At 27.6% G+C, this 26,352-nt stretch overlaps 1 protein-coding gene across 1 annotated transcript in view; it reads right to left on the reverse strand.

Annotated features, from left to right (window-relative positions):
• Nucleotides 1–26,108, reverse strand: part of LOC111639312 (tyrosine-protein kinase Src42A-like) — a 59,376-nt gene extending 33,268 nt beyond the window's left edge. The window contains exons 1-2 of the mRNA XM_023385165.1: nt 25,532–26,108; nt 3,311–3,432 (exon numbers count right to left, since the gene is read on the reverse strand). Of these exons, the coding sequence (XP_023240933.1) occupies nt 3,311–3,432; nt 25,532–25,944 (535 nt within the window). The 5' untranslated portion in view covers nt 25,945–26,108. The remainder of the gene's footprint in view (nt 1–3,310; nt 3,433–25,531) is intronic.
• Between the last annotated feature and the right edge of the window lie 244 nt (nt 26,109–26,352).

Raw genomic sequence — 26,352 nt, forward strand, 5'->3', positions numbered from 1 at the left:
ACTGTAGACGAAAGGTCTACAAGGAAAAGGTGATCTAAAACAAGAAAGTGCAGAGAGAGATCATCGAGGGAAGACGACTTAGTTTGAAGTTGTTCCCCACCAAAGGGCTCATCGCAAGAAACCCGGGTATTTCTACTACTTTCCTTATCTATCCTTATATCTTCTATTCTTCCATTTTTAGTTTTAAGTTAGTATAAGTTAGTGTAAGTGAGTACGGTCCTCGTCAGATTGTCGCGTGTGTGCAAGATAACTGTTTTTGAGGACAAACATTGAATGCCTGTATACATATTAAAGTCTGGAAGTTGTAAAGTTGGGATCCAATGTAAAGAACCTGTTCAGAGAGAATAAAAATACTTTGTATTAAGATTTATTTTGTACCATTTCGCTCGCGGGATCGTGTACCTCTCATTACGAACACCACAACATTATACAACAAAATTCTGTTAACTAATAAATTATTGAAGAATTTAATCATGTATAAATCAAATTAAGAAAAATACATTCAGAGAGTAGTCCTAAGTAATTTTTAAATTTCGAAAGAGGAACAACTTTAACTTCAATTCTTCTGATATATGTGTAGCACTAATCTGTGTGAGAAAAAGACAAATAATTTTGTTTATTTGCATGAATAATATTTCACTTTGGAAATACAAATTGTTACTATTATTTCAACATTAAAAATGAATCAAAACTAGATTATCACTGAAACTCCCACAACAAGATTTTATAATTTACATTTATAATTCTATGTTAATTTAAAATCAGAAATTTAGGAAGATTAACTTGATCATCTATTAAAATCATATTAGATAGCTTAAAGTATTCCTTTGTGTTCCAAATTCATTTTTCCATTGAAATTTAGAACTTTTTAAAAGAAATAAAAATTTTTAAAAGTAAAAAAAACATCAATTATGATCTATAAACAGGACCTATGCTGAATCAGAAAACAGTAAAATTTGATTTCCGATTCAAATGGCAAACATTTTCCTACCTACTTTAATTGTTGAACTGAGAAGGTTACATTGCAAAGATTTAGCTGTAATTAAATAAATTTCTTATCTTATGTAAAGGTCATTATAAACATATCCTTAAATATCAACCTGCCCTTACTATGATACTAATGATAATCCATTATTAACTCATTATTTTGTTTCTTGCCTAATCCTTGGTCCATCTTAGGAATCAAATTTTGGATACTCATTTTGAGCATCCAAAATCTATGTCGAATGATGGGAAGTTCAGAAACTATTTCTCTAAATTGGATGTTATTTAAAATTACCCTTATTAATCTATTTAAAATATAAATTCAATACAGTAGAACCTCGAAAACTCTGCCTAATGTGGACCGAAGGGTGGCCGAGTTTGTGAAAATGCCAGGTTATCGGGAATGGGGTTAAAAAAAATAAGTACAAGTGTTTCCTCAGAAAATACTGTACTGTANAAAGTCAGATAAATTCATTTTATTAAATTGAAAAACCATCTTCAGATATATGAAACAATCTTACAAACAAACAGAATAAAAGTATTAAAAATGAAAATATTTCAGGGAAAATCATCTAAGATTTTAACATAATTATTAATGCATTCCAACAATAAAAAACTACTTATAAGTAACATAAGGAATGTTACATGTTTTAACAAATTGATTTTTCCAACCTCTCAAATTTTTTCTATCAACTTATTATATATGGGATATTTGTATTTCACAGTGTACAAGATGTTTTAAATGTAACATATATATAAAATGAGAGTACTGTACTTTTAATTGAATTTTAATGTTTGAAAATGCATGTAAATAAGACAAAATACATATGATATACTTATGTGAGATACTTCTTACATTAAACTGCTCGTATAATCACTTTTATATTTTGAATTTATCAGTTTGTATATAGTACTTACATTTTTCAATGCTAAATTCCTAATAAAAATAGAAGTGAGCAAAATAAAACATCTGTTTTCAAAAGAAAAAAAAATTTAACAGTTTTATTACTATTACTTAAGTTTCTTCAAAAATAGGAGAATAGCAACAATTAACTATGATAAAAGGCAAAAGGATTTAGAATATAAATTTTAACCCTCTGCTACATTAAACAATTCAAAATATTATTGTATTTGTACTTCATGAGCGTATACATATTAAAGCCTGGAAGTTGTAAAGTTGGGATCCAATGTAAAGAACCTGTTCAGAGAGAATAAAAATACTTTGTATTAAGATTTATTTTGTACCATTTCGCTCGCGGGATCGTGTACCTCTCATTACGAACACCACAACATTATACAACAAAATTCTGTTAACTAATAAATTATTGAAGAATTTAATCATGTATAAATCAAATTAAGAAAAATACATTCAGAGAGTAGTCCTAAGTAATTTTTAAATTTCGAAAGAGGAACAACTTTAACTTCAATTCTTCTGATATATGTGTAGCACTAATCTGTGTGAGAAAAAGACAAATAATTTTGTTTATTTGCATGAATAATATTTCACTTTGGAAATACAAATTGTTACTATTATTTCAACATTAAAAATGAATCAAAACTAGATTATCACTGAAACTCCCACAACAAGATTTTATAATTTACATTTATAATTCTATGTTAATTTAAAATCAGAAATTTAGGAAGATTAACTTGATCATCTATTAAAATCATATTAGATAGCTTAAAGTATTCCTTTGTGTTCCAAATTCATTTTTCCATTGAAATTTAGAACTTTTTAAAAGAAATAAAAATTTTTAAAAGTAAAAAAAACATCAATTATGATCTATAAACAGGACCTATGCTGAATCAGAAAACAGTAAAATTTGATTTCCGATTCAAATGGCAATGTACAGTTTGATTGTACTCTACTGTTTTGTCAATAAAACTTGTCATAAATACTGTATTCTGCTGTTTCATTCAGCATACCGACCTCATAGAACGTGCAAAGTGCAGTGGAAACTTTATACGTATCTCATTTCCGGCTGTAGGTTCCTTATATCAAAACGTTCAAAATTTCATCCTTTACAATCCCCAAATTTTTAAAACGTCATTCTGATACACCCTGTGTATGTATATACATATATTACAAACTTATTTCATTAGTAAAAGTGCATAGTTGCAAAATAATTCATTTTTATTGTTTGGGCTACAAGCAGTTCAAATCCGCTACTTTTGGAGCACAACCACGCTACTTTTTAACCTTCAGATCCGGCAACACTGCAATGTAGTAGGGGGTAATTAAATAAAAAGTGTAGTGCATTAGACTACTCTTTAGTATCATCATACTTTAGTAAACTAGGGCTAAATAAAAAAAATTAAAAGTTACCAGATAATGAGTAATCATTTCGTCTGCTTTCACTATCTCGAATTAAGAAAGCACCATGTTCATTTTCAGGCAAAAGAAGCTTTTTCTCAGCTTCTATCCTTTTAATTTTTCCAAAATACCATCTGAAAAAATATAAAATTGTTTCATTAATAAATACACTTATAGCAAATTTCTAAAATTTTATCAAAATGGAATGCTAATAAAAAGTTGTTTATAAAGAATTTTATATAACATCAACTATATTTAAAAAATTAATGGTTTATATTTAACTTTTCAACTAGTTTAGAGAGCAAGACATTGTGGCCGTCGGCCATGATATGGTATATTCTGTATATTTTATATTGAATTAGTCTTAGATTTTCTTTGTTTCTTTGTCTAAATCTTTCTAGAACTTTCTTTGTCTAACTCTTTTTGCCCTTGGGGGAGGATTACCTTTCCCTGGATAAGGAGAACAAAGAGAGAGGGAGTGAGGCCCTGAAGCAANAATTAATATATTAATTAAATTTCTGAACTATATACTTGCATAAACTATAAAATGATTAAGTAAATTAAACTTCACTCTGACACCGGGAATGAAATACTAAATACGGAACCTGTTACCGGTGTAATTTTGTATGAAAAAATCTTCCTTTCACAAACGTTTTCGAGCTGTCCAGATAGCTCTTCCTCAGGTATAGAAAAAATTCTGATGGAACACTTCAAAAAATGGAACATTCATTTTTCGAAGTGTTTTTCAACCTTCGAAGATTGTATGAAGATTAACACACAGTCCATCAGCATTTTTACTAAATTTATTTAACAGAAAATAGACCATATGAATTTCTTTGCTAGCTTTATTAACAAGAGATGGAGCAATTGCTGACTATATCAATAGTCTATAACAAAGTATATTCTTCACAAATTTTCATCTTAGGACAATTTTGGAAGATATTGTTTTGCAGAATAATAATATCCCAAGGCAAATGCAAGGGATATTATTATTCTGCAAAACCTATCTTTTCAACATGATATTTGATAGTAAATTGATATTTAAATAATATCCCAAGATCTCTGTGTGTTAACATTAATATAAAAACACATTTATTAAGTTAATTGAAGGAAGATATGGATTATGAATAAGTATTACTACTGTTTTTTGAATGTTAACTTTTAATCTGTTTAAAAACTGCAATGTAGCACAGTAATCAACACATGGCATAACTCATTCATTTATTCCAGCTTTTGTTGAGACGCGTTTCTATACACGTAAGCTGGAATAAATGAATGAGTTATGCCATGTGTTGATTACTGTGCTACATTGCAGTTTTTAAACAGATCAACAAAAGCTGGAATAAATGAATGAGTTATGCCATGTGTTGATTACTGTGCTACATTGCAGTTTTTAAACAGATATAAAGATACAACACGGTTTCGGAATATGGTTAACTTTTAAATTAGCTTTGGAGAATACTGATGATAATATATTAAGATTGGATTGTAAAATTGAAGGGTTTTGACTTAATAATTTAATCATCCATATAGACAATCACTTTCAATTTTATATTATTAATTAAATAGGTTAGAAATGCATACTGAAAAGAATGTACTTAAAAGTAGAGCTTTTGAATATCCCTCAGATTTTGAATTTCTTGATTTTTCTCCAATCTGTTAGGGTTATCTTACTCAATCTGGTAAATATTAATTGATTAGCCAGGAATGACAGACCAGATTAATATCAAAATATTCTCATATGGTTAACAATTTATTAAGAAGCACTAAAATACATGCCTAGGAAATATCAAGATAGATGATGCATGCAACGTTTTTTATTCTCAAAATTTTCCAAAATTTAATGTATTGTTTCTAGTAGAATAATGTTCATCAAATAATGTTATGATTATTAAAATGTTTTCAATAATGTATATAGATAATAATAATAAATTAATTAATATATTAATTAAATTTCTGAACTATATACTTGCATAAACTATAAAATGATTACCTGTATGCAAGGTTTACGAAGATTAACACACAGTCCATCAGCATTTTTACTATAGTGTTCTACTAATTCTTGTAATGTTCTAAATGTTGTTCTTCGTGCTATAAAGAAACCTCCTTCATCTAACTGTCGAATGCGGTAATGTTTAACAGTATCTCCATCTCGCACTAGAAATAATTTTAAAATTATTTCTTAATTTTCAAGTAAAAAGATATCAAAATAGCAGTTTGAACAAAACATACACAAAAATATTAAGAAAAAATACAATGAGAATCAGGTATAGTTGAATAGTTTCTTACTATATTAAATAAATCTTACTAATCAGTAAAGAGTAGTGAAGTTATTATAAATTAGAGCTTTCCAATAGGGTTGGTATCAATCCTTTAAGTGTTGAAAATTTGAGTGGGGGGGGTCAATTCTTTTCAAATATAAAATGTGTATTAAAAATGTACATAAGTTGTTGCTTTCAAATAAATTAAAGAATTATGTACGAGGGATATTACGCATATATATAATACATAATATTGAAAGGGGTCAATGGGAAAATGTTTCTTAAAAGAGGTCAATCCATGAAAAAAGTTGGGAATACCTTCTGTACATAGTTGTGTAAAAGTTATCTATAACTATTAATAGTATACTGGAAACTTGCATATTGAAGAATGTAAAAAATGCATGATTTTGTTTTGAGTTAATTTATCTTGTTATAAATTTTTGTTAAGAAATTATCATTTCAGGAATTTAAGTGTCTGAATGATATTAAAATATAAACAATAATGCTAACTTTAGTCATTTGTCATTTTATAAGAATCTGTTATTTAATGAACTTTGAAAATAAAGTTAAAAGTTACTTATTAATCATAATTATAAAAATTTATGTATATTATATATTAAAAACAATTTGTTTTAATCTCAATAACAGTGACAACAAAAGAGATAGTATTATATAATTATTCACTTTAAGTAAGAAAAAAATTCTCAAAATTAAAATTTATATAAATTACTGTAATCAAGTTGTGTGTGAATTTCTTTTATACCATGTTAATTTAATATCTTTTAATTTTAATTTACAATTTTATATTTAAGAATTTACATAAAATTTATTTTATTTACTGCTAGTTTATAAAATAAACATTTTTCATATCTTTTCTCCTTTTGATATATCAGTATCAGTTAAGAAATAAATTCACAAAGACTGAGGTCATATTTCACTTGTGGAGAAATTAGCTAATATAAACTATTATTATATAATTATATAATAAGAGTAAGTGCTGTAATTTTCTATTTTCAGAATATAATAAAATAAGAGTTAATTTAATATCGCTGAACTTGATGGCTTAAATTTTCTGTTTAGATCTATTCATTTCCTAAATAAAATGATAATTTACCTTCGTATTTACCATTGTACCAAGTTGTATTTCTTATTTGAATAATCTGATATGAAATAACAAAAATGCACTAAAAATATATCATGCTATTGATTAAAAAAGAGAGATAGATAGATATAAACTGTTAAATTCATATTTACCTATTACTAAATCAACACTGGTTGTTTTCTAGATTAGTAGTTTAAATCTAGATGACCAACTATCACCTTTTCCATATTTAACAATTATATTGATAATTAACTACTAACTTAATTTGTAAGATAAAAGATAAAAAAAAACTAAATTTACTAGTTGAGTGTATCTGTGTGTATTATAATTTATTTCATTTAATGAATTATATATCACTAGCCAGTATTACTCTACCTCCACTTCAGTATGCTGAAAAAAATGTTTTGAAAATTTAAGGAGAACAATCAATCAGATGAATATGCCAAATAAATTTCTTCTTGCTCTAGTGATGTTGATAGCAGAGATGAATAAAAATGGACTTAAGTAAAAATAGAGATAGGGAAATAGAACAATGCAATATTAAAACCTCAAAATATGCAAAAATGCAGATAAATATATTGCTGGATAAGAACTTTTTTATTCTATTATATTTTTTTTTATTGATAATGCTACACAACAAATTCAAATACTTTTACTTTTGACTGAGCAAAGAAATGTAATATATCTATATTTTTTATGTATTATCTAAAAATTGAAATTTTACATCTGCCAGTTTACATTACAAAGCTGTTGAAGAATTATTATAATAAATTTAAAACTTATATAAATAGTAAATATTATTATAGTTTATTTTATTTTGTTAATAATAATTAAATGGTTCCAGAAATTAAAAGAAATATTATTTATCTGTTTTTATGCAAATGCAATTTGTTTCAAAAATTCTATTTAAAATCTCTTTCAAATTAAGTGTTTTATAGACACAAAGAAGTGTTAGATATTTCAGACTTTATTTTCATTTTTTTTAGATGATATTTGATATCTAGGTTTGTAAAAAAGATGTGAAAGAAAAAATTCTTTTGTAAAAAGATTTAAAAGAATTTTATGTATAAAATTTTTGAGCAGCTCTAAAACAAGTACATCTTTTAGTTCTTACAACTTCTTGTCTTTAGTTTCTTTCAGTAATTCTCAATATAAGATTTTTTTTATTTGTTAGTTTATTTAACAAATGGCAGAATGATTGTTGAATTATTGATTGAAAGTGCCTGTTAAATATTAAAAGTTTTAAAATATTTATTTTATAAAAAGTATTTATAAATTTAAATTTAATATTAAAATTTAGAAATTTTAAACATCAAATCAACATTTCTATATATACTATAAAAAGAATTGGTAATTATTACAGAGTTTAGTTTATTTTTACTAAATAATCGTTAGATTTCTTCAAATATGTATATGGACATATTAAAATTTTAACATGTGTAATAAATTATAATTATTATTTAAATCTCAAAATATTTTATGCATGTTTGAAAATCATTCATTATGTATATTTTGCATATACTTAAATGAATTTTCAAAATCACTGTCAAACTAATCTACTCATTAAAACTTGAATAAATAGCTAAAATTTATTCAATTTAACCCTAGATAGCTGATCTTTCATCTGCTGAATGACATGAGCTGTCAAAATTGCACATGTCTTAAACTTCTGGTCAGGTGACATTTGTGACCACTTTGCTACTTTGTTTGTTGTATCAAGGATAGTACTGTGTATATTATTGCTGAGGAAAAGTCTGAATCTTAGCTATGAATATTGTATGTTTCAAGAGATTAATGTTTATTGTTAAGATAAACATTGAAACACAAAAACTTTCCTATTTCAAATAAAAATAAATTCTTAAATGAAGAAATGATTCAATTTTGTTGAGTTTAAAACTCAAAAAAGGGTGCTGTTACATATTTGATAAAATAAATAAAAATATCATGCAGCAAGAAAATCCAATAATGGTCTCTAAGCATTTTGTATAGCATGTTCAATATGACACTAGTGAATGGATGTCATATTGCTATAACAAATTAGCAAAATAAAAATACCACAAGTCATCTTTCAAAAATATACAAAAGATCTGAGCTAAGAGCTCATGAGACCATGACTGGTCCAGTTCCTGAAAGTTTCTACCTCAAAAAGCCATAATTGGGAATATTATCAATGTAAATGACACCTGAAGTTCGACAGAAAGGAAAGTGGAAGATCTGCACTTTCTGGCCAGCAAAGCTGTGGCTATGATGATATATAATAAATCTGAAGATTCTGTTTACATAAAATGTTTGGGAAGCACAAAAAAATAGGGTATGTAGAGTGTGAAACACATATCTGAACTAAAAAGACATAAATTTGATAGGGTCAGTGTCATTTTGAATTCAGAATTTTATTTTGTTATTATTAATATTGGGGCATTATGAGATGTAGTCTGGGTTAGGATTGGGCAATCTATTTGAGTGATTTATGATGACACTGGTTGTGGAGTTTGCCATCCATTGGCAATCATCATCTGTGACCAGAAAAGGTTGATCTCTGGGCTAAAAAACATAGCAGACAAGAGGCAGGTTGTTGCATTCATTTTTTTATTGCTCAAAAATGTCCTTAAATCAAGATGAAGAGACCAGTTCTTATGATTCTGTATTTTGGTATTAGCATCTATATACTCAAAGTTTTTAGTTTTGGGATAGTGATTGGTAGGATGCAGGCTATATCACTTACTAATAATCATCTGCCTTGTGTATCTGCAGAATAAGAGCCTGCATTTCCTCAAAACTGTTGCATGTACCAGACATTTGCAAAAAGTTTAATTTTCATTGTCTTGGTCACATGGTTTATGAAGACTTTCAACCTCAACACAAGAAACTGATACCCACAGACTTTATGGTCATGATCTGGTTTAATGACATTGACTCATTCTCTGCAAGCTGCAGGGTGCTCAAGCTTCAAGCTTGAACAGGGTGATCCAATCTCCAAGTGACTTGGCCAAACTGGTTTTCAACTATGAATGCACCCAATGTAGCAGTGATGCCAGATTGGGCTACAAGTAGCAGATTGGGCTACTTTTTAAGTGCCCTCGCTACAAAAATTTCAAATTGGGCGACACGCTACTTTTTGGGCTAGTGATAATTATCTTCAGGCTACAAATCTTAAAAATACGCTACTTTTTTATTTTCATATATAAAATCGCAAAACACTTATTGTATTATACAAAAGTAATAAAGTTTTATTTTATTTCATTACANCTGTCCAAATACCCTTAAACAAAGGAAAAGTACGTCCTTTATGAAGGCATAAAGCCTTTACTACATGAAAATGAAAATTAATGAATACACTGTGTACAGTAATTTACCTGATAAAACAGACCTCAGAAAAATACTTTATGAAAGCTTTTATACTTTTATAAAGCTGTCTATAATGAAAATTAATTAACTAAGGATTTTTTTGCCCTGCCAGGGTGTGGCCGAATTATCCGGAGTGCCAGGTTATCGAGAGCCGAGTTTTCAAGGTTCTACTGTATTAATAAAATTTTATTATTAAAATCAATAATGGGGGAGAACAAAAATAATTGTAAGTAAAAATTTTTACAAAGTTTGATTGATTGAAAACCAAAAAGTCAGATAAATTCATTTTATTAAATTGAAAAACCATCTTCAGATATATGAAACAATCTTACAAACAAACAGAATAAAAGTATTAAAAATGAAAATATTTCAGGGAAAATCATCTAAGATTTTAACATAATTATTAATGCATTCCAACAATAAAAAACTACTTATAAGTAACATAAGGAATGTTACATGTTTTAACAAATTGATTTTTCCAACCTCTCAAATTTTTTCTATCAACTTATTATATATGGGATATTTGTATTTCACAGTGTACAAGATGTTTTAAATGTAACATATATATAAAATGAGAGTACTGTACTTTTAATTGAATTTTAATGTTTGAAAATGCATGTAAATAAGACAAAATACATATGATATACTTATGTGAGATACTTCTTACATTAAACTGCTCGTATAATCACTTTTATATTTTGAATTTATCAGTTTGTATATAGTACTTACATTTTTCAATGCTAAATTCCTAATAAAAATAGAAGTGAGCAAAATAAAACATCTGTTTTCAAAAGAAAAAAAAATTTAACAGTTTTATTACTATTACTTAAGTTTCTTCAAAAATAGGAGAATAGCAACAATTAACTATGATAAAAGGCAAAAGGATTTAGAATATAAATTTTAACCCTCTGCTACATTAAACAATTCAAAATATTATTGTATTTGTACTTCATGAGCATGAAATGTTTTAATATTCTCTAAATATTAGAGTAAAATTTGCAATAGAAAGTGCTTTAAATATAAAATATAACTAATGACTGTTCATATTATGATTAATCTATAAAAATATTAAACTTATAAATACAAAAAAGTGTGGTTATGGAGCTCCACAATAGAAAAAATATATTTTAAAAATTTCTTGCTACTCTAATGTAAATGTGTTTTAGAGAGAGTTAAAAAATTAAAAACGCAGAAAAAATTAACAATGATTGTTGAATATTGCATACTTAGAATGCTTCAGTTAATTTACATGAGAAAAAAAACAAAAAATGTATATTATTAAGAATTAAATTTTATTAAAGAATTAAACTTTTCATATTAATAAAATTTCATTTTTTGCAAATTAGCATTTGCATAAATTTTATTTTTATTCCAAAAAATCTACATAATAATTTTAAAAAAAATTCATCTCTCCTGTATAATTCTGGTTATAGACTGGCTCAGCATTATTTTTAAATCAATGAGCAAAATGGTTAGCAGCCAAGTTTTTCTGATTTCATAATTATAAAAACAAAGTAGCAGTTTATATTATTCTTCATAATTATTCTAAAAATTATGGAAACCTTTTTAAAGTTTCCAAAATATACATTAAAATAATACACAAGGTTATAGATTAACTAGTTATAGCAGCATGTAGTTACAACAGTTTATGAAAAGAAAGACACCTTAAACATTAATGTGAATGACTTTTTAGTGATTACTAAATATATAAAAATTAGATAATAAAATAAAGTTTATAAATTAGTTGAATTTTCTGTATATTAGATATGGTTATCAAAATTATATTATTTTTGAACTACATAAAATATATCCTATGTCATCATGATTACATATATTTTCATTACTATATATTTTAAACAAACAGTAGTCAAAATATCTTCAAAAAAGTAATTTATGCTGGTTTAATATGTAAATCTTTTTTAATTATAATCAGACATTATATGTAACTTCATAAAATAAATTAATACAGAAATAAATTTTGTGTGTGTCAGATTATAATGGCATTTTATTTTATTCAGACACATTAATAGATGCTTTCAGCTTCACTGCTAGATTGTCAATAAATCCACCTGTCATCTGAACATGCATTTGTCTGTCAAAGAAGCAATTGAAACTGATTTGAATGGGATTGTTCAAAAACTTTCATAAAAAAAATATTTGAAAAAGTTGGATCCATTTTTAAAATTTATGAATCATATCTATAAAAGAGTAATCCATAATGAGCAATTGAATGCATGAAGAAAAAAGTAAAATTAAACAAAAATTTCTTTTAAAAGTTCAGAATTTTATTGACATTGCTTGCATGCAATTTTTTAATTGTTAAATAATGTAGCATATAATTTAAGAAGCTCTATGTCTCAGTATACAATCTACTGTTTCAAACTTTATAGTGCAACATACATTTGAATAATATTTATCATACTTCCAGCCATCATCTGATATTTCCTGAGAATATTTTAAAATAATGGCGTATCTAAAAAGCAATAAAAGCTTTATCAAGAAAATTTTATTAAATCATATTGACATATTATATAAATGCAAAGATAAGATAGTTANGTTTTGAATAATATTTATCATACTTCCAGCCATCATCTGATATTTCCTGAGAATATTTTAAAATAATGGCGTATCTAAAAAGCAATAAAAGCTTTATCAAGAAAATTTTATTAAATCATATTGACATATTATATAAATGCAAAGATAAGATAGTTATTAAACATGTAAAAAGTTAAACGTATAAGAAAAAACATCCATTACATAGTTTTAGAACCTATTAAGAAGCTTGATTTACAAGGACTCTTTAATTGAAGAGTAGAGAATTAATTAAAATCTATTTGTTAAGTATTTTAATTAAACTATTATTAATTATTTCTAAATTAATATGAAAAAAATTCTTAAACAAAATGCAAACAAAATTTATTACATTAATTTCTAGAATTTTTAAACTATATAAAGTAACTTTTATCTTTAATCTATAGATAAAAATCCTTTTAAGAAATGTAGTTTTAAAAATGCAAAATAAAAAAATCAATTTGAGTCTATGTAAATGGACTATTTTCAGTCTACAATAAGAATTAGATCAAATTTATTAGTTTAGATTAGTGTTCCGCAACCGGTGTGATGTCACAAGGTGTAAGGTGTGACGTGAACTTTTATATATTCTATTAATTTCAAGCTTTATTTATATATTTTTATCACAGTTGCTGTACTTCTTATGCTTGTATTTCAAGTGTTATTTTATAAGTGCCGCAGCACTTATGAAATGAGATGATGTTTGTTTATTCTTTATTACAAGCCATGCATTTTTATGTATTTTAAGAAATTAAATGTAAAATAAATTTGCTCATGGGTGTTGATGTCTGTTTAATAATAATAATAGGTTAGTGGCATTACGTAATCCTATTAACAGTATCATATCATACACTTTTGAACATTTTGGTGTGCCGTGTTGAGACATGTCTAGTCATGGGTGTACCATGAATAGAAAAAGGTTGCAGAACACTGGTTTAGATCAAGGATATGCACTTAGACTTGCATTTAATTTTAATATAATAATTAGAAATTAAATTTGGGCTTTGCTTATATTAAAAATGTTCAATTTTTTTTTTTTTACTTTTTAGGGAGAAAAAAAATGTGGAAAGAAAACATTTATTATTTATCATCAAAAATAAACTTATGATTTTGCAGAAATAAAAAAAATTTTTTATGTACAAACTAAAATTTCAAATGCTTACATACTAATCTAGTGATGAATATATTTATTTTTACATACAGTTAGAAAAATTTATTAGATTTTTAGTTTTATAAATTTTCAAAATGAATATAATTTTGAAAGGTTTTAACAAGATATTTAAATAACTTTCCAATGCTAATGATATATTCAAAAATTCCATGACAATTACTCTAATATGTTAAATTCTTGTGTATCATCAAAATGAAATGTTCAATTTTAAAAATTCTTATAAAATCACAATCATACATTTCAAAAATTTAAAAAGCAAATCATTATCTAATATAATAAAATAGCAAAATATTAAAATAACTAAAACTTACTATCTTTAGCTTGAAATTTAATACAGATAATGAAGATTTAACTCATAAAATTTAAAAAAAACAAATGAATTTCTAATATCTAAATGTTATGAGTAATTAACTCCAGCTCCTTACAATTATGAAATAAAACTAATTCATTTTTATTTCATGGAATGCTAAGCTTATTGTTACAAACCATCTTAGCTATAACGTGCTCCCCAAACAACAATTTCAATTAACACAAACATCCACATTCTAAAGCAGTATTTAGACTCTTAATAAATAAGAAACAATGCCTTATAATTCTGCTGCATAAATTTATTCAGCAAAGAGTAAGTGAATCATTACACAAGTAGACTTATAACAAAGCCATTATAATTAGACTAAGGCTTTATTAGGATTTCTATATATATTAGAATTTTGGTTTGATGTCTATCTGTTTGATAAATCAGATCCATATTTAAAATATATACTAATATATATATATAAACTTAGGAATAAGCTGTAAAGTACAGCTATTAATAAGCATATAAACAATGCAGAAACTTAATAATAATAATAATATTAAAATATGACTATCCACTTTATTGTCTTGTTACTGTACTTAGAAATTTTAAGTAACAAGGCAATAAGAAATCAAATTAGTCCATTTCAAGGAAGTAGGTTATTGAAATGATCAGATCTAATTTTTAAAAATAATATTAAAGAAACTAAAACATGAAAAAAACCAAAAACTCCAGCAAAAACAAAAAATATTTAATGATAAACAAACATTAACTTTAGCTATCATCATCAGGTTAAATATGTTATATATTTGTTTATCATTAAATATTTTTCATTTTTGCTGGANTAGCTTGAAATTTAATACAGATAATGAAGATTTAACTCATAAAATTTAAAAAAAACAAATGAATTTCTAATATCTAAATGTTATGAGTAATTAACTCCAGCTCCTTACAATTATGAAATAAAACTAATTCATTTTTATTTCATGGAATGCTAAGCTTATTGTTACAAACCATCTTAGCTATAACGTGCTCCCCAAACAACAATTTCAATTAACACAAACATCCACATTCTAAAGCAGTATTTAGACTCTTAATAAATAAGAAACAATGCCTTATAATTCTGCTGCATAAATTTATTCAGCAAAGAGTAAGTGAATCATTACACAAGTAGACTTATAACAAAGCCATTATAATTAGACTAAGGCTTTATTAGGATTTCTATATATATTAGAATTTTGGTTTGATGTCTATCTGTTTGATAAATCAGATCCATATTTAAAATATATACTAATATATATATATAAACTTAGGAATAAGCTGTAAAGTACAGCTATTAATAAGCATATAAACAATGCAGAAACTTAATAATAATAATAATATTAAAATATGACTATCCACTTTATTGTCTTGTTACTGTACTTAGAAATTTTAAGTAACAAGGCAATAAGAAATCAAATTAGTCCATTTCAAGGAAGTAGGTTATTGAAATGATCAGATCTAATTTTTTAAAATAATATTAAAGAAACTAAAACATGAAAAAAACCAAAAACTCCAGCAAAAACAAAAAATATTTAATGATAAACAAACATTAACTTTAGCTATCATCATCAGGTTAAATATGTTATATATTTGTTTATCATTAAATATTTTTCATTTTTGCTGGAGTTTTTGACTTTTTTTTCTTCATTTCTTTAATATGTATTAATAAAGTTTAAAAATAATATGAGCTTTATAATTTTTATAAATTAAGATTATCAATTCTTTTTTTTTATTACTCTCTTTGTCCTGTGAGCACTAACAGTGTCTTTTTATCAAGCCCATGTTAGGTTCAGCTAGGCCCTCAATGGGGTAGCTGAGTCAAAGGAATGAGACCACACATATCTGGGATAGACCATCCCTGAAAAATTCTTTGGGTTTTTGACCCATCTAAATTTGTTCCCAGATCCCCAAAACAGTATGCCGACACTTAATCACTTGGCCATCTGGCCATCAATGATTACTACTACACAAATATTAAAGAACAGTGTGTTAATTTTGAGGAAAAAGAAAAAAGCTTCAGAATATGATTTATAGTATTTACACACAAATTTTTATTGTTACAAATATTTTAGCTATGTTTAGAATAACTATAAATTGTTGATCTCTATTCTAATAATAATTTTATTTGTTTGCTTTATCTATGACAATTAGCATGTTTATACACTCTCTAACTATTAAAAGCATTAACAAGATCATAATCTGAATTCCTCATAAATTGTAATTACAGTAAACATCTTAAAATTAAACAAAATATTTCTGCAACCTTGAATACCATCCTCTTCATTTAGCTCATTACAGTTTGTACTGTACTTAGTTATTAACGAAATACTTTATTTCTGCCAATACTTTGGTAACATTTAAAAGTTAAGTTTTAGTTTTGATTAATATTATTAGATTGTAGATAAGTTTATGTTTTCTACTTTACCAATTTTTCTAGATTACATAATATATAGAATACAATCAATTTAGAAGTAGATGGAGAAGGTAAGATTAATAAATAACAAAGAGACTTTAATAAGAGAAAAAATTTTAAGGAATGGAAAAATAAGGTTTTTATAATTTTTTTAAATTTATTACAGATAAACATTACAATAAGATTGATTAAGAAGTTTAAAAAAAAGTTATATAAAAGTTTATAATAAATAGAGTTGATGGAGAAGTCTCTAATAAAAGGAAACTGCCATCAAAATTTTAAAATTTTGTTCTTGTTTTCTGTTTACAAAGAGCCAGACAACATTATATTAATCTAGGCATTTATATTAAAAAGCAAATTTTATTTTAAAATCATTCTTACTGTATTGGTTAGAAAATGTTTCAATTTTCTCATCATCATAAGTTTTTATATAAAAATAGCTTAACTTTCTAATTAATTCTAATGCAGAAACTAAAATATTTTCAATTAATCCTCATTACAATAGGAACTTCATCAACATACCAATACATTTTGAAATAAAGAAGCTGCAACTTTATTCCAAAATATCAGTAGAATTCTGTAAAATAATTAGTAGAATAAATTTTTTTTAATGCCACTGATTATTTTACAAGGTTTTACCTCATCTAAAAACTTTCTATATTTTATCTCCATGTTGTCCAAAGTTAAGCATTGATCTGACAGCATTTAAGATAATATATGCTTTGAAACTACATGCAATTTATCTCAAATAATTCCTCTCTCTCTTACAAATTTCTAATATTGCAGATGCTAAAGATATTAAACTAGCTTTGAAAGGAATAATTATCTGAGGAAAGTTACTCTGTCAGAACAAGAATGAAGCTAAGTTGAGAACAAATATTTTTAGAATAAAGGCTATTTTAAAAAATTATATATTTGAATTCAGTTATTAATATTAATTATAGACATGACTTAAAGCCCTGTAAACTTTCCTCTTAGTGTTTATAGTTATACAATCTGTGTTGATTTTAATTAAAAATTTTTTTTTCAAAACAAGATGTAAAAATACAAGTTATATTTTATTAATTTTTTAAAAGAAAATGTCATCTTTATGAAATTGTTATCTTACAATTATTAAGTTTGTTTTATTGCTTATAAATCTTGAATGGAAATCAAATTTTAGCTTTCTTATTTTAAAAAATATTTTAAATTACATTAGATGGATGACATCTGATTAAATTTCTGTAACTTGTCAGATGGTGCATACTAAATTTGAATGGTATGAAATTTCTTAACAAATGTAAAGAAGAAAAAAAAAAAAGGTCAACAGAAATAAAAGCTATTTTAAAGATAAATTTATAAATTTGACAAGTAAGTACAATTCAAGTTTATTTCATTTATTTTAAACCAGTGGTTTTCAATCAGTGTGCAGAGCTTCTCATAAGGGAATGCTATAAATTTCAAGAAAAATGCTAATTATTCCTCTACTTTTTAATATTTGTACATTTATATATATATATACACACACACCATCTCTTTGGAGTGTCACTTAGCTAAAGGATCAGAATCACTGTTCTAAACCAATGCTTTACAGTTATCAGTAAGAACATTTTCTTTATGAACATGTGGCATGTGTTGATTGATTATAGTAAATTTGGGAGTGAGCAGATGATAAAACTAATAAATGAAATAGGTGTGTGGATAGAAGAGGGGGGTAAATCTTTAAAAAAATAATGTTCTGTTTCTATAACTGATTTTAAAAAATTGGTTATATAGTGGTACAAAAAGCTGTACACAGTTCAAATCAGTGATGCAAAACAAAAACTATCTTGCAGAACCCTGTTAACATAAATATATATATATATGAAATTACTCCTAAATCATCCAAGTAGCCAGTATAAAAACTTGGAGAAAATGTGTGTCCTTCATGATGTAAGCTTTACCATCCAATTATACAAAACGGAAATACATTAAAACTTTCCAAGTGGAAGGAAGAGCAAAGCCTCCTCCCTTTGGTTCTTGCGACCAACGCCCAATATTCTTTCTAATCCCGATCACTCCCTACATTTATTATACCAACTTCCGACATTAAATCGATCTGAAAACATCAATTAAATATTTACTTCCATTTAAAACTAGAAAGATGAAATATAAACTTCTATAAAAACGCACTTAAAATGTTAGTTTTTTTATTTATTTAAATAGGCGTTTAAAAACAGGTTTATGCAACATCTATAGGATGTTCTCTAACATCTCTGTAAATACAGTTAGATCTCTGAACAACGGACACCCGGGACCGAGGTGTTCGTTGGAGGTTGACCGTATTTGGAAGTGAAGTATATTAGTGATAAACATTGTCATAGTTGTCAATAGAAGATATCGATTAACTTCAATGTTAATTAGGTCCTCTCCTTACATATTTTATCACCTAAAATCGCGTTATTTTTGGTAAGATTCTTGTAAAAGTAAATTCATCTGCAACTATTGCACCCTAATCAATTACTATGACATATGTAGAGAAAACTGGAAAAAATACGTTTTTCTCTGCATATTACTCAAGAGAATTGGATAAAAAGAGTTTTTTTTTGTTTCAATTTTTTGCTAATTCCTCTAAATTATAAAAATTGTTAAATGCTACGGAACAAATTATGTGGAAATATTGTTATTACCATGTATATAGCTAAACAACGCGTTATATTTGCGAGTTAATTAATTAGAAAACTTGATTTACGAGGGGGAAAAAAAAGGAGGAGAAATGGGAAATTCTCATTTATTTCCTTACAGATGAAATAACAAATGTAATGGCTTTCATAATAACAACACTAAGTTGAAATTTCATATTGATCTCTTTATCCAATTTAAACAAGTCGATACAATTGCTCTTGAATTACGTTAAAATGGTGCAATTACGAAAATGAAAATCATTAATATAGAAAATATATTTTAAAAAACAATTTAAGTTTATAATAATTGATTTTCTGACGTTTTTTCCCCTTTTTCTCTTTAAAATTTTGTACAAGAATCCTTCTTAATTTCGGTTAAAATTGTCGTTAAAGTAAGCTAAAACTATTTTAAAATGTTCTCCTCGAATGGTTTTCGAGATTTATTGAATACAGACAATCGAACGGACAAAACATCAAGTTTTTAACCTAGTTTTTATTGATAAAAAGGGGGAAACATCATTCTGTATGGAATGATTGAGGAAAAACTTTCATCCAGTATGAATCAATATAGAATGAAATTATCCCCTAAATTCGTACAGAATGAAATCCCCCCCTTATCAATGTACACGAATAATAAGACACATTATTCTTTGGTTAACTTAGAAAGATTATATTGATGAGCCGTTAGAAATCGGGCATGATGTCCCTTAGGCATAATTCACATCTACTCTGTTCTTCTCTTCCTTTTTACTCCTCCATAATGAATGAAAGAATAAGTTACGGACGAGTAATGAAATATTTACACGTAATAATATATGCTTGCCAGAGATACCGCAGATACCGCTTCGTTGGTAAACAAATTAATGTACTATAGAGGCCGCGAAAGTGGGGCAGAAAGCACTTAAGGCCACTTACCAAAAAAAAAGGAAAAAAAAGGATACTTGAGAAGTAATATGCTCTGCCTAACTAAAAGAAAATATAATTAGTTTATAGCATTTTGTTTTGTTTTATGGGAAAAAATATATAAATAAGGTGCAAAAATTTATTTTAGAATGTCTGTGAAACGTCAACACGAAAAACAATCTATCAGGAAGAGATACCGGGTTCGATTCTCATCGGGTGTTCATGCTCTCTTCTCACGAATTCCAGCATAAAAGAGTCGTTAATAAAGGAAAAACCGGTTGAAAAACCACAATTTTATCTAATTATCTTGATAAAAAGATAAGAATTTATCACATTTTTCAATTAATTCAACTGGAGAAGTCACTTCCTTTTCAAAGTATAAATAGGACCTATATCTTGAAATATTTTCACCCCATCTGATATAAATTCTAAAACTATTTGACTTATATTAACCATTTAACTTTAACCTTGTCATTTTTATCGGATTTTGTTATTTAGTCGGTGGAATTTGACGATAACTTATTGATAATGGCTGCTAGCAAAACAGATAAATCGATGGAACAGCTATTGATAATTGTTAAATTATTATTCTACGAACCAAGACCATAAACTTAAAAAGAAATCTATTTTCCTGTATAAAACTATTTTATTAATAAAAGTGAGGTCTTTTTGAAGGAAAATGTATTATATTTACTCGAGAGTAAAGTAATTTAGCAATGAAAAAATTGCCATCTTGATGAATTTATATTGTTTGCGCTGTTTACAAATGCTGCTAACAAAGCAACGCACGGAAATACTAGTACTGTGGGCCTCTTTCCCATCGTTAATAAATCCTATAAGCAACCCATAAATTTATCACTTTGATGATAGATGGGAGGGAACAAATTGTTATTGAAGCATTTTAATGAGGAGAATTGAACTCCCCTCGCGCTTAATTTGAATATATTGATCTAGTATCTTTGAAATCTGATTATTACGGTTGTATTGTCTTACAATCATTGTCAGACAATACAGAAAATTACTTTAAAAAAATCGCGAAAAAAAAATAAAAGATTAAACAATTGCAACTTCACTTGAAAACTGAATCCCATTTTACCAATTCCTGCAGAATTGGGACATCGGTAGATTGCATTGTTAAAGCAATTTTGCAGGATCGTTCTTTCACTTTATTGTTCACTTTCGGGTCGTATGATTCGCAGTTCTCTTTCTCTCTTCTCTGTTTTTTTAATTATACAGGATAGAGTTACACGACTGACTTAAATGGGGGGTTTATTATCAAGTATGGAGTCAAAACATCCTGTACAAGTTCGAGATCATTAGATTCTTTTCCTAATTCATAAAACGTTTTACAAGAGGATATAACAAATTAGAAAATATATCGAGTTATTCATTCCTTCCCGAGGAATGAATGACTCGATATATTTTCTAATTTGTATTCTAATCAATTAAATGTTTTTATCTGCCTTACTAATGCGCTATTAATTAAGAGAGATAATAGTCATAGACAATATTAATCCCATGCAATTTCATTAATAATCTTCTTGAAGATATCAGTTACTGGTTTCAAAGCCTTAAGTTTAATCTAGGAAAAAAAAAAGTGTCGGTCTGTCGGTCTATTGAATCAACAACACTGATTTCTTTTTTTAGCGAAATGACTTTTCTATAGTCTAATCTTCACGCTCTATCTATGTAAAATGGGAACAAAGTGTATAAAGTGTTGATAAATACCCATTATCCTATCAATAAATAGATTACATAATCATTATTTTTCTGCTTACGGAGCGGAAAGTGCAGCACAAATTCTAAAAAATATTAATTACATGAGAAAGTTTTCCGTTATCAGGAAAAAAAAAAAAACACTTTCATCCGGTAACTTTTTAACAACTGGAACAATTGTTAAAAACAGGAATAATATCATTTAAATTGGTTCTAAGAACATAATTTTACGGCGAAGTTTGCAAAGTTAAATTCACTCGGCTGTGAAAGGAATGAATTCAGATTTATGTGCGAGCTAAATTCGAGAAATTTTGTATAAAATGTTATATACGGTGACTCAAAAATCAGTTAACCGCGGCATCGATTGAATTTATAATTGTTAGAACAAACCAGGAAAGAAGTTTAAAGTGTACCGAAGCGCTAAAAAACCAATAAGTACAGTACTCGTTTAATTTTGTCAAGAGCCTTCGTCATTTTTACACTTTCTCATTACAAAAAAAGACAGGAATGATACAGATTTTCCTCGCAGTTTTACACTTTCGCGATAATTTGACACGACGAATGCACCTGCGTACACTAGAAGAAGGTACAGTACATTATTCGAATTATTTAATTACACGGATTTGACATCATTCCTCCATTTTCATAAATGAGAAAGTGTAAAAATGATATCAAATTTGATTTTAAAAAAAAGTAAAATATTTTGACCAATGGGCCTTTAATAAAACTAATATTAAGTATTCGAAGGGAGTAATTCGATTGGGAAACGGTTAACTGACTTTTGAGCCTCCCCTACTTTTTAAAAAATTAAATCTATTATTTAAAAAAAAATAAACTTTTTAAAGCCGATATCATTCCACACATGAATTTTTCCCCATTGTATTTATGAATTCGAGAGGTTAAAAACAACCATAAAATTCATAAATTATATTAAATCACCTACAAAAAAAAACATACCAAAAAAAAAAAATAAATACATTTATATTAGATTAACGTGCTTATTCTTCGTAAATATAAGAATGCCTATACAGTAAAATAAAAAATATATATATACTACGTATATACAGTAATAATGTATAAAAACAGTTGTGAATAAATCCAATTTTCTAAAGAGAATAATAATAATATTATTATTTTAAATGCGATTTTCTTTTATTATTTTTTTCATACAGTAATCATTGAATAAAATGCAGGCATCCATTAATTCACGCAATGAATTTTATAGTCAATTATTACCCTTTATTTCGAGAAACGTAATGAATGCGAAGCGCATTCTTTATAAAAAAAAAATAAAATAAAATAAATCCTTTCGTGAGGAGGGAGAATGGCTAGTGTAGGTGTTGTTTCATAAATGACGGGCGAAACAAAACTAGTCTGTTGTAGAAGCCAACAAACGCAGTCAAGGTCGAACGAGGGGAGAAGCAGATGAGATAGTGCCTTCAATGGGCTAAATCCCTCCCATCGCATACCATACTCGGAAGGTCTTACAACGAATTATAGGTTCTTTAACATTTAACTAAACAGCGCGGAGATTCGTGATTTGAATTGATCGTTCCTCATCTTTTATCCCTCCCCCTTTCCTTTTCTGAAGATCCAACGAGATACTCGCGCCAAATTTTATCGATCGCGTATGGAAACTCAGACATACACACACTTCCTGCTTCAGATCCGTCTTTTGAAAATCAACCAGACGTATAGAAATGAAAGATTTATAGCTAATTATTATTTCTCCAGTAACCCATCGGTTATTATAATTAGCTCAATTTAGATTCCAAAGCATTTAAAAGTCGTTGTCGGATAGGGAGAGAAAAACCGTAACGATCACGAAACAGTTCGTAATGTCACAGAGGACGTTAACCTTTCGTGTCATAAAAATAAGATATAAAATGGCGAAGAACGGGAACCAAACATTACACTCCATTATGTAAGATCGAATCCTTCTACAATTTATCTCGGATAGACTATAACCTACTTTAACTGAATTTATGTTTGTTTTTTTCTTTTTTCTTTATCACGTACAGCTAATGGGGTGGTAGTCAATTATTTAGCGTCGACACCGTGAAAGCGCTCCACCGTATATAGCAAAGTAGTTACCTAAATTAGGTGCCATTTATTAAATCCATTGGCATAATCGAATGGTATTCGTGAAAGTACATTCGCCTTATCCCCAGATTTTCGCTCAATCTCTTCTCTATAAATTTTGTACCAGGTGTTACGACCACAACATCTCGAGGAATTGACCTTGAATGGATGCTTTTTGCAGTTATCTGGAAGGTCGTCTGGATGTCTTGTGGCATACGACACATCAGAAGTAGGTCAACGAAGCTTGCACTCAAGGTAACGCAATGTTATTTGTCAACGATAAACCTTTTATCTTCCGCTCCTTAATGGATGATTACAAATTTGTTTTTCCAATTCTTTCGTACATAAGATATGTATATATATACACATACTTAAATAAAATAGAAACGTGGGATATCAAGTAAAATCCGGTTTCGGGAGTGAGAGAGAGGGGGGAGAGAGAGAGAGAGAAAAAGAAAAAATTACGTAGGCAAAATAACGACTTGGCCTGATTTCTTCAACCTTTGTAACACGGCATCTGAGTTATTTTTCAATTATTTGTATTGTAACTCGGTAAAAATCCTGTAGAAAAAAAAACAACATTCTTTCCGAAATCAAAAGTAATAAGAGTTCTATTTCTTTTTATTTTCTTTTTTAAAGATAAAAATTATCCTTGTACTACCAAACTCGTAAAAGAAAAAAAAATACAGTATTCCGGTTATGGGCAGTAGGCCTCTAAACTTCGCTTGAAGTTAATCACAGTTCGACATTTGGTAGCAGGATGATATTAATGACGTGTGCAGAATATTCACTTCAATAATATTTACTGGCTCGAGTTACGGAATCTACTTTTGTAAGATTTAAAAATAAATAAATAAAAATTTTTTTATTTTCTTGCACAAAAATCCTATTTTAAAAATTTGGGTGAATCTAACAAATGACATTTATAAAAATTCTTTGTAAATATTTTAGGCAGAGTGAATGTAAAATGGGCGAGAGGGAACACCCCCTTTCTCAAGCTTTCTTATTGCTAACAGTAGCTTCATTGTCTTTCGAAAATAATAGTTATAAAATACTTTAAAAAAAGAAATATTTAATTTATCGTTTATTCAATTAAAAATTACTTCGTCACAAAATTTTCTCCTGGTTTTCTTTTGATTCTAAGTCCCCTATAAATCTATATATTGTCATTTTTATGTGCTGATTTAAGTAATTTCATCTTATGAAAAACACCAGAAAATATGCTAAGTAACGCTTATTTTCAATGTTATTATCATTTCTAAATTATTTACTTTTTAATTATTAAAATTCTCTTGTAAAATATAATATAGGACAATTAAAAATATAGGAAATTACATATATTGTCCTTAAAATATACTATATTATTATTAAAACGTTGCAGGATTAGTAGATCCGGCTCAAACGTCTGAGGCCCGAAAAAAAAGGCTCGATAATAAAGAAAACAATTCTTTTTTGCAAATATTTTAAGGCCCCTGTAATAACTTTTTTCCCGGCCTGCGATTACACTCAAAAATTATATATTACTGTATTAAAAACAATACAATAGGAGGAGACCTTAAAAACACCAATGCTCAAACTGTCAACAGAATGCGGATAAATCATACTACTTTAACAGAATGGGAGGAAGTTGATTTATTTATTTTTTAATAGAGTTTATTGATAAATAAAAGTAAATAAATCTGCTACTTACGGTTCAGCTTCGATAGATTTGAGTTTAGCCACATAGTTGGACGGGATGTAACCTTCTTGTTTCGTTGTTTTTGACTTAGCGAACCACCAATCTCCCTGGGTGTCGTTCAATATCTCGAGGTGTTCGCCCTTCTTGAAACTCAGGTCTTCGTCCGTTCGTGCATCGTAATCGTATAGAGCGACGAATACCTTCGAACTCGAACCCGATCCACTTTCGCCATCCGAAGGAACAGGAGGCAAATTGCTATTGCTTCTTTGATCCGGATGCTGGACGATTGATATCGGATCCACTGTCGTCGGCTGAACAGAAACGACGACAGTAGAAGGACCATTGTCAGTCGGCCTTTCGGTCGGAGGGAGTGTATCACTCTTTTTCACGTTCTTGTTGGCCGAACGACTAAAACAGTTACCCATTGCGGCCTTACACTTATCACTAAATTTTTAACAAAAAAAAATAATAATATATAATAATTATATTTTGTAACTAGGTAGCGATCCTAGCCGCTACCTCCCAACTACACCGACCGCCATTGATTCTACTAGACGGCAAACGGGCAAAATTTCGATCATTCCGCTCGTAGATATAGTTCCCCTGCGCGTTATACGCGGCATTCTTTAATAAAGCCAATGCTACTTTAAACCGTTATCATCATTGTAATTTAAATCAATTACTAACGATGTGTGATATAAGCGAAGAACATTATGACGTATTTTAATAGGGAGTAGGGGGTGTTTAGACTTCCTCGTATTCGTCCACGGAACAGGTGAACCGGATTTTTATGCAAATTAAATCCTTACCTGGATGCCAATACACAGATGAAG

The sequence above is a fragment of the Centruroides sculpturatus genome, unplaced genomic scaffold (assembly GCF_000671375.1).
Source record: "Centruroides sculpturatus isolate CEXI.00-Female unplaced genomic scaffold, Cexi_2.0 scaffold1174, whole genome shotgun sequence".
NCBI classification, from domain to species: domain Eukaryota; kingdom Metazoa; phylum Arthropoda; class Arachnida; order Scorpiones; family Buthidae; genus Centruroides; species Centruroides sculpturatus.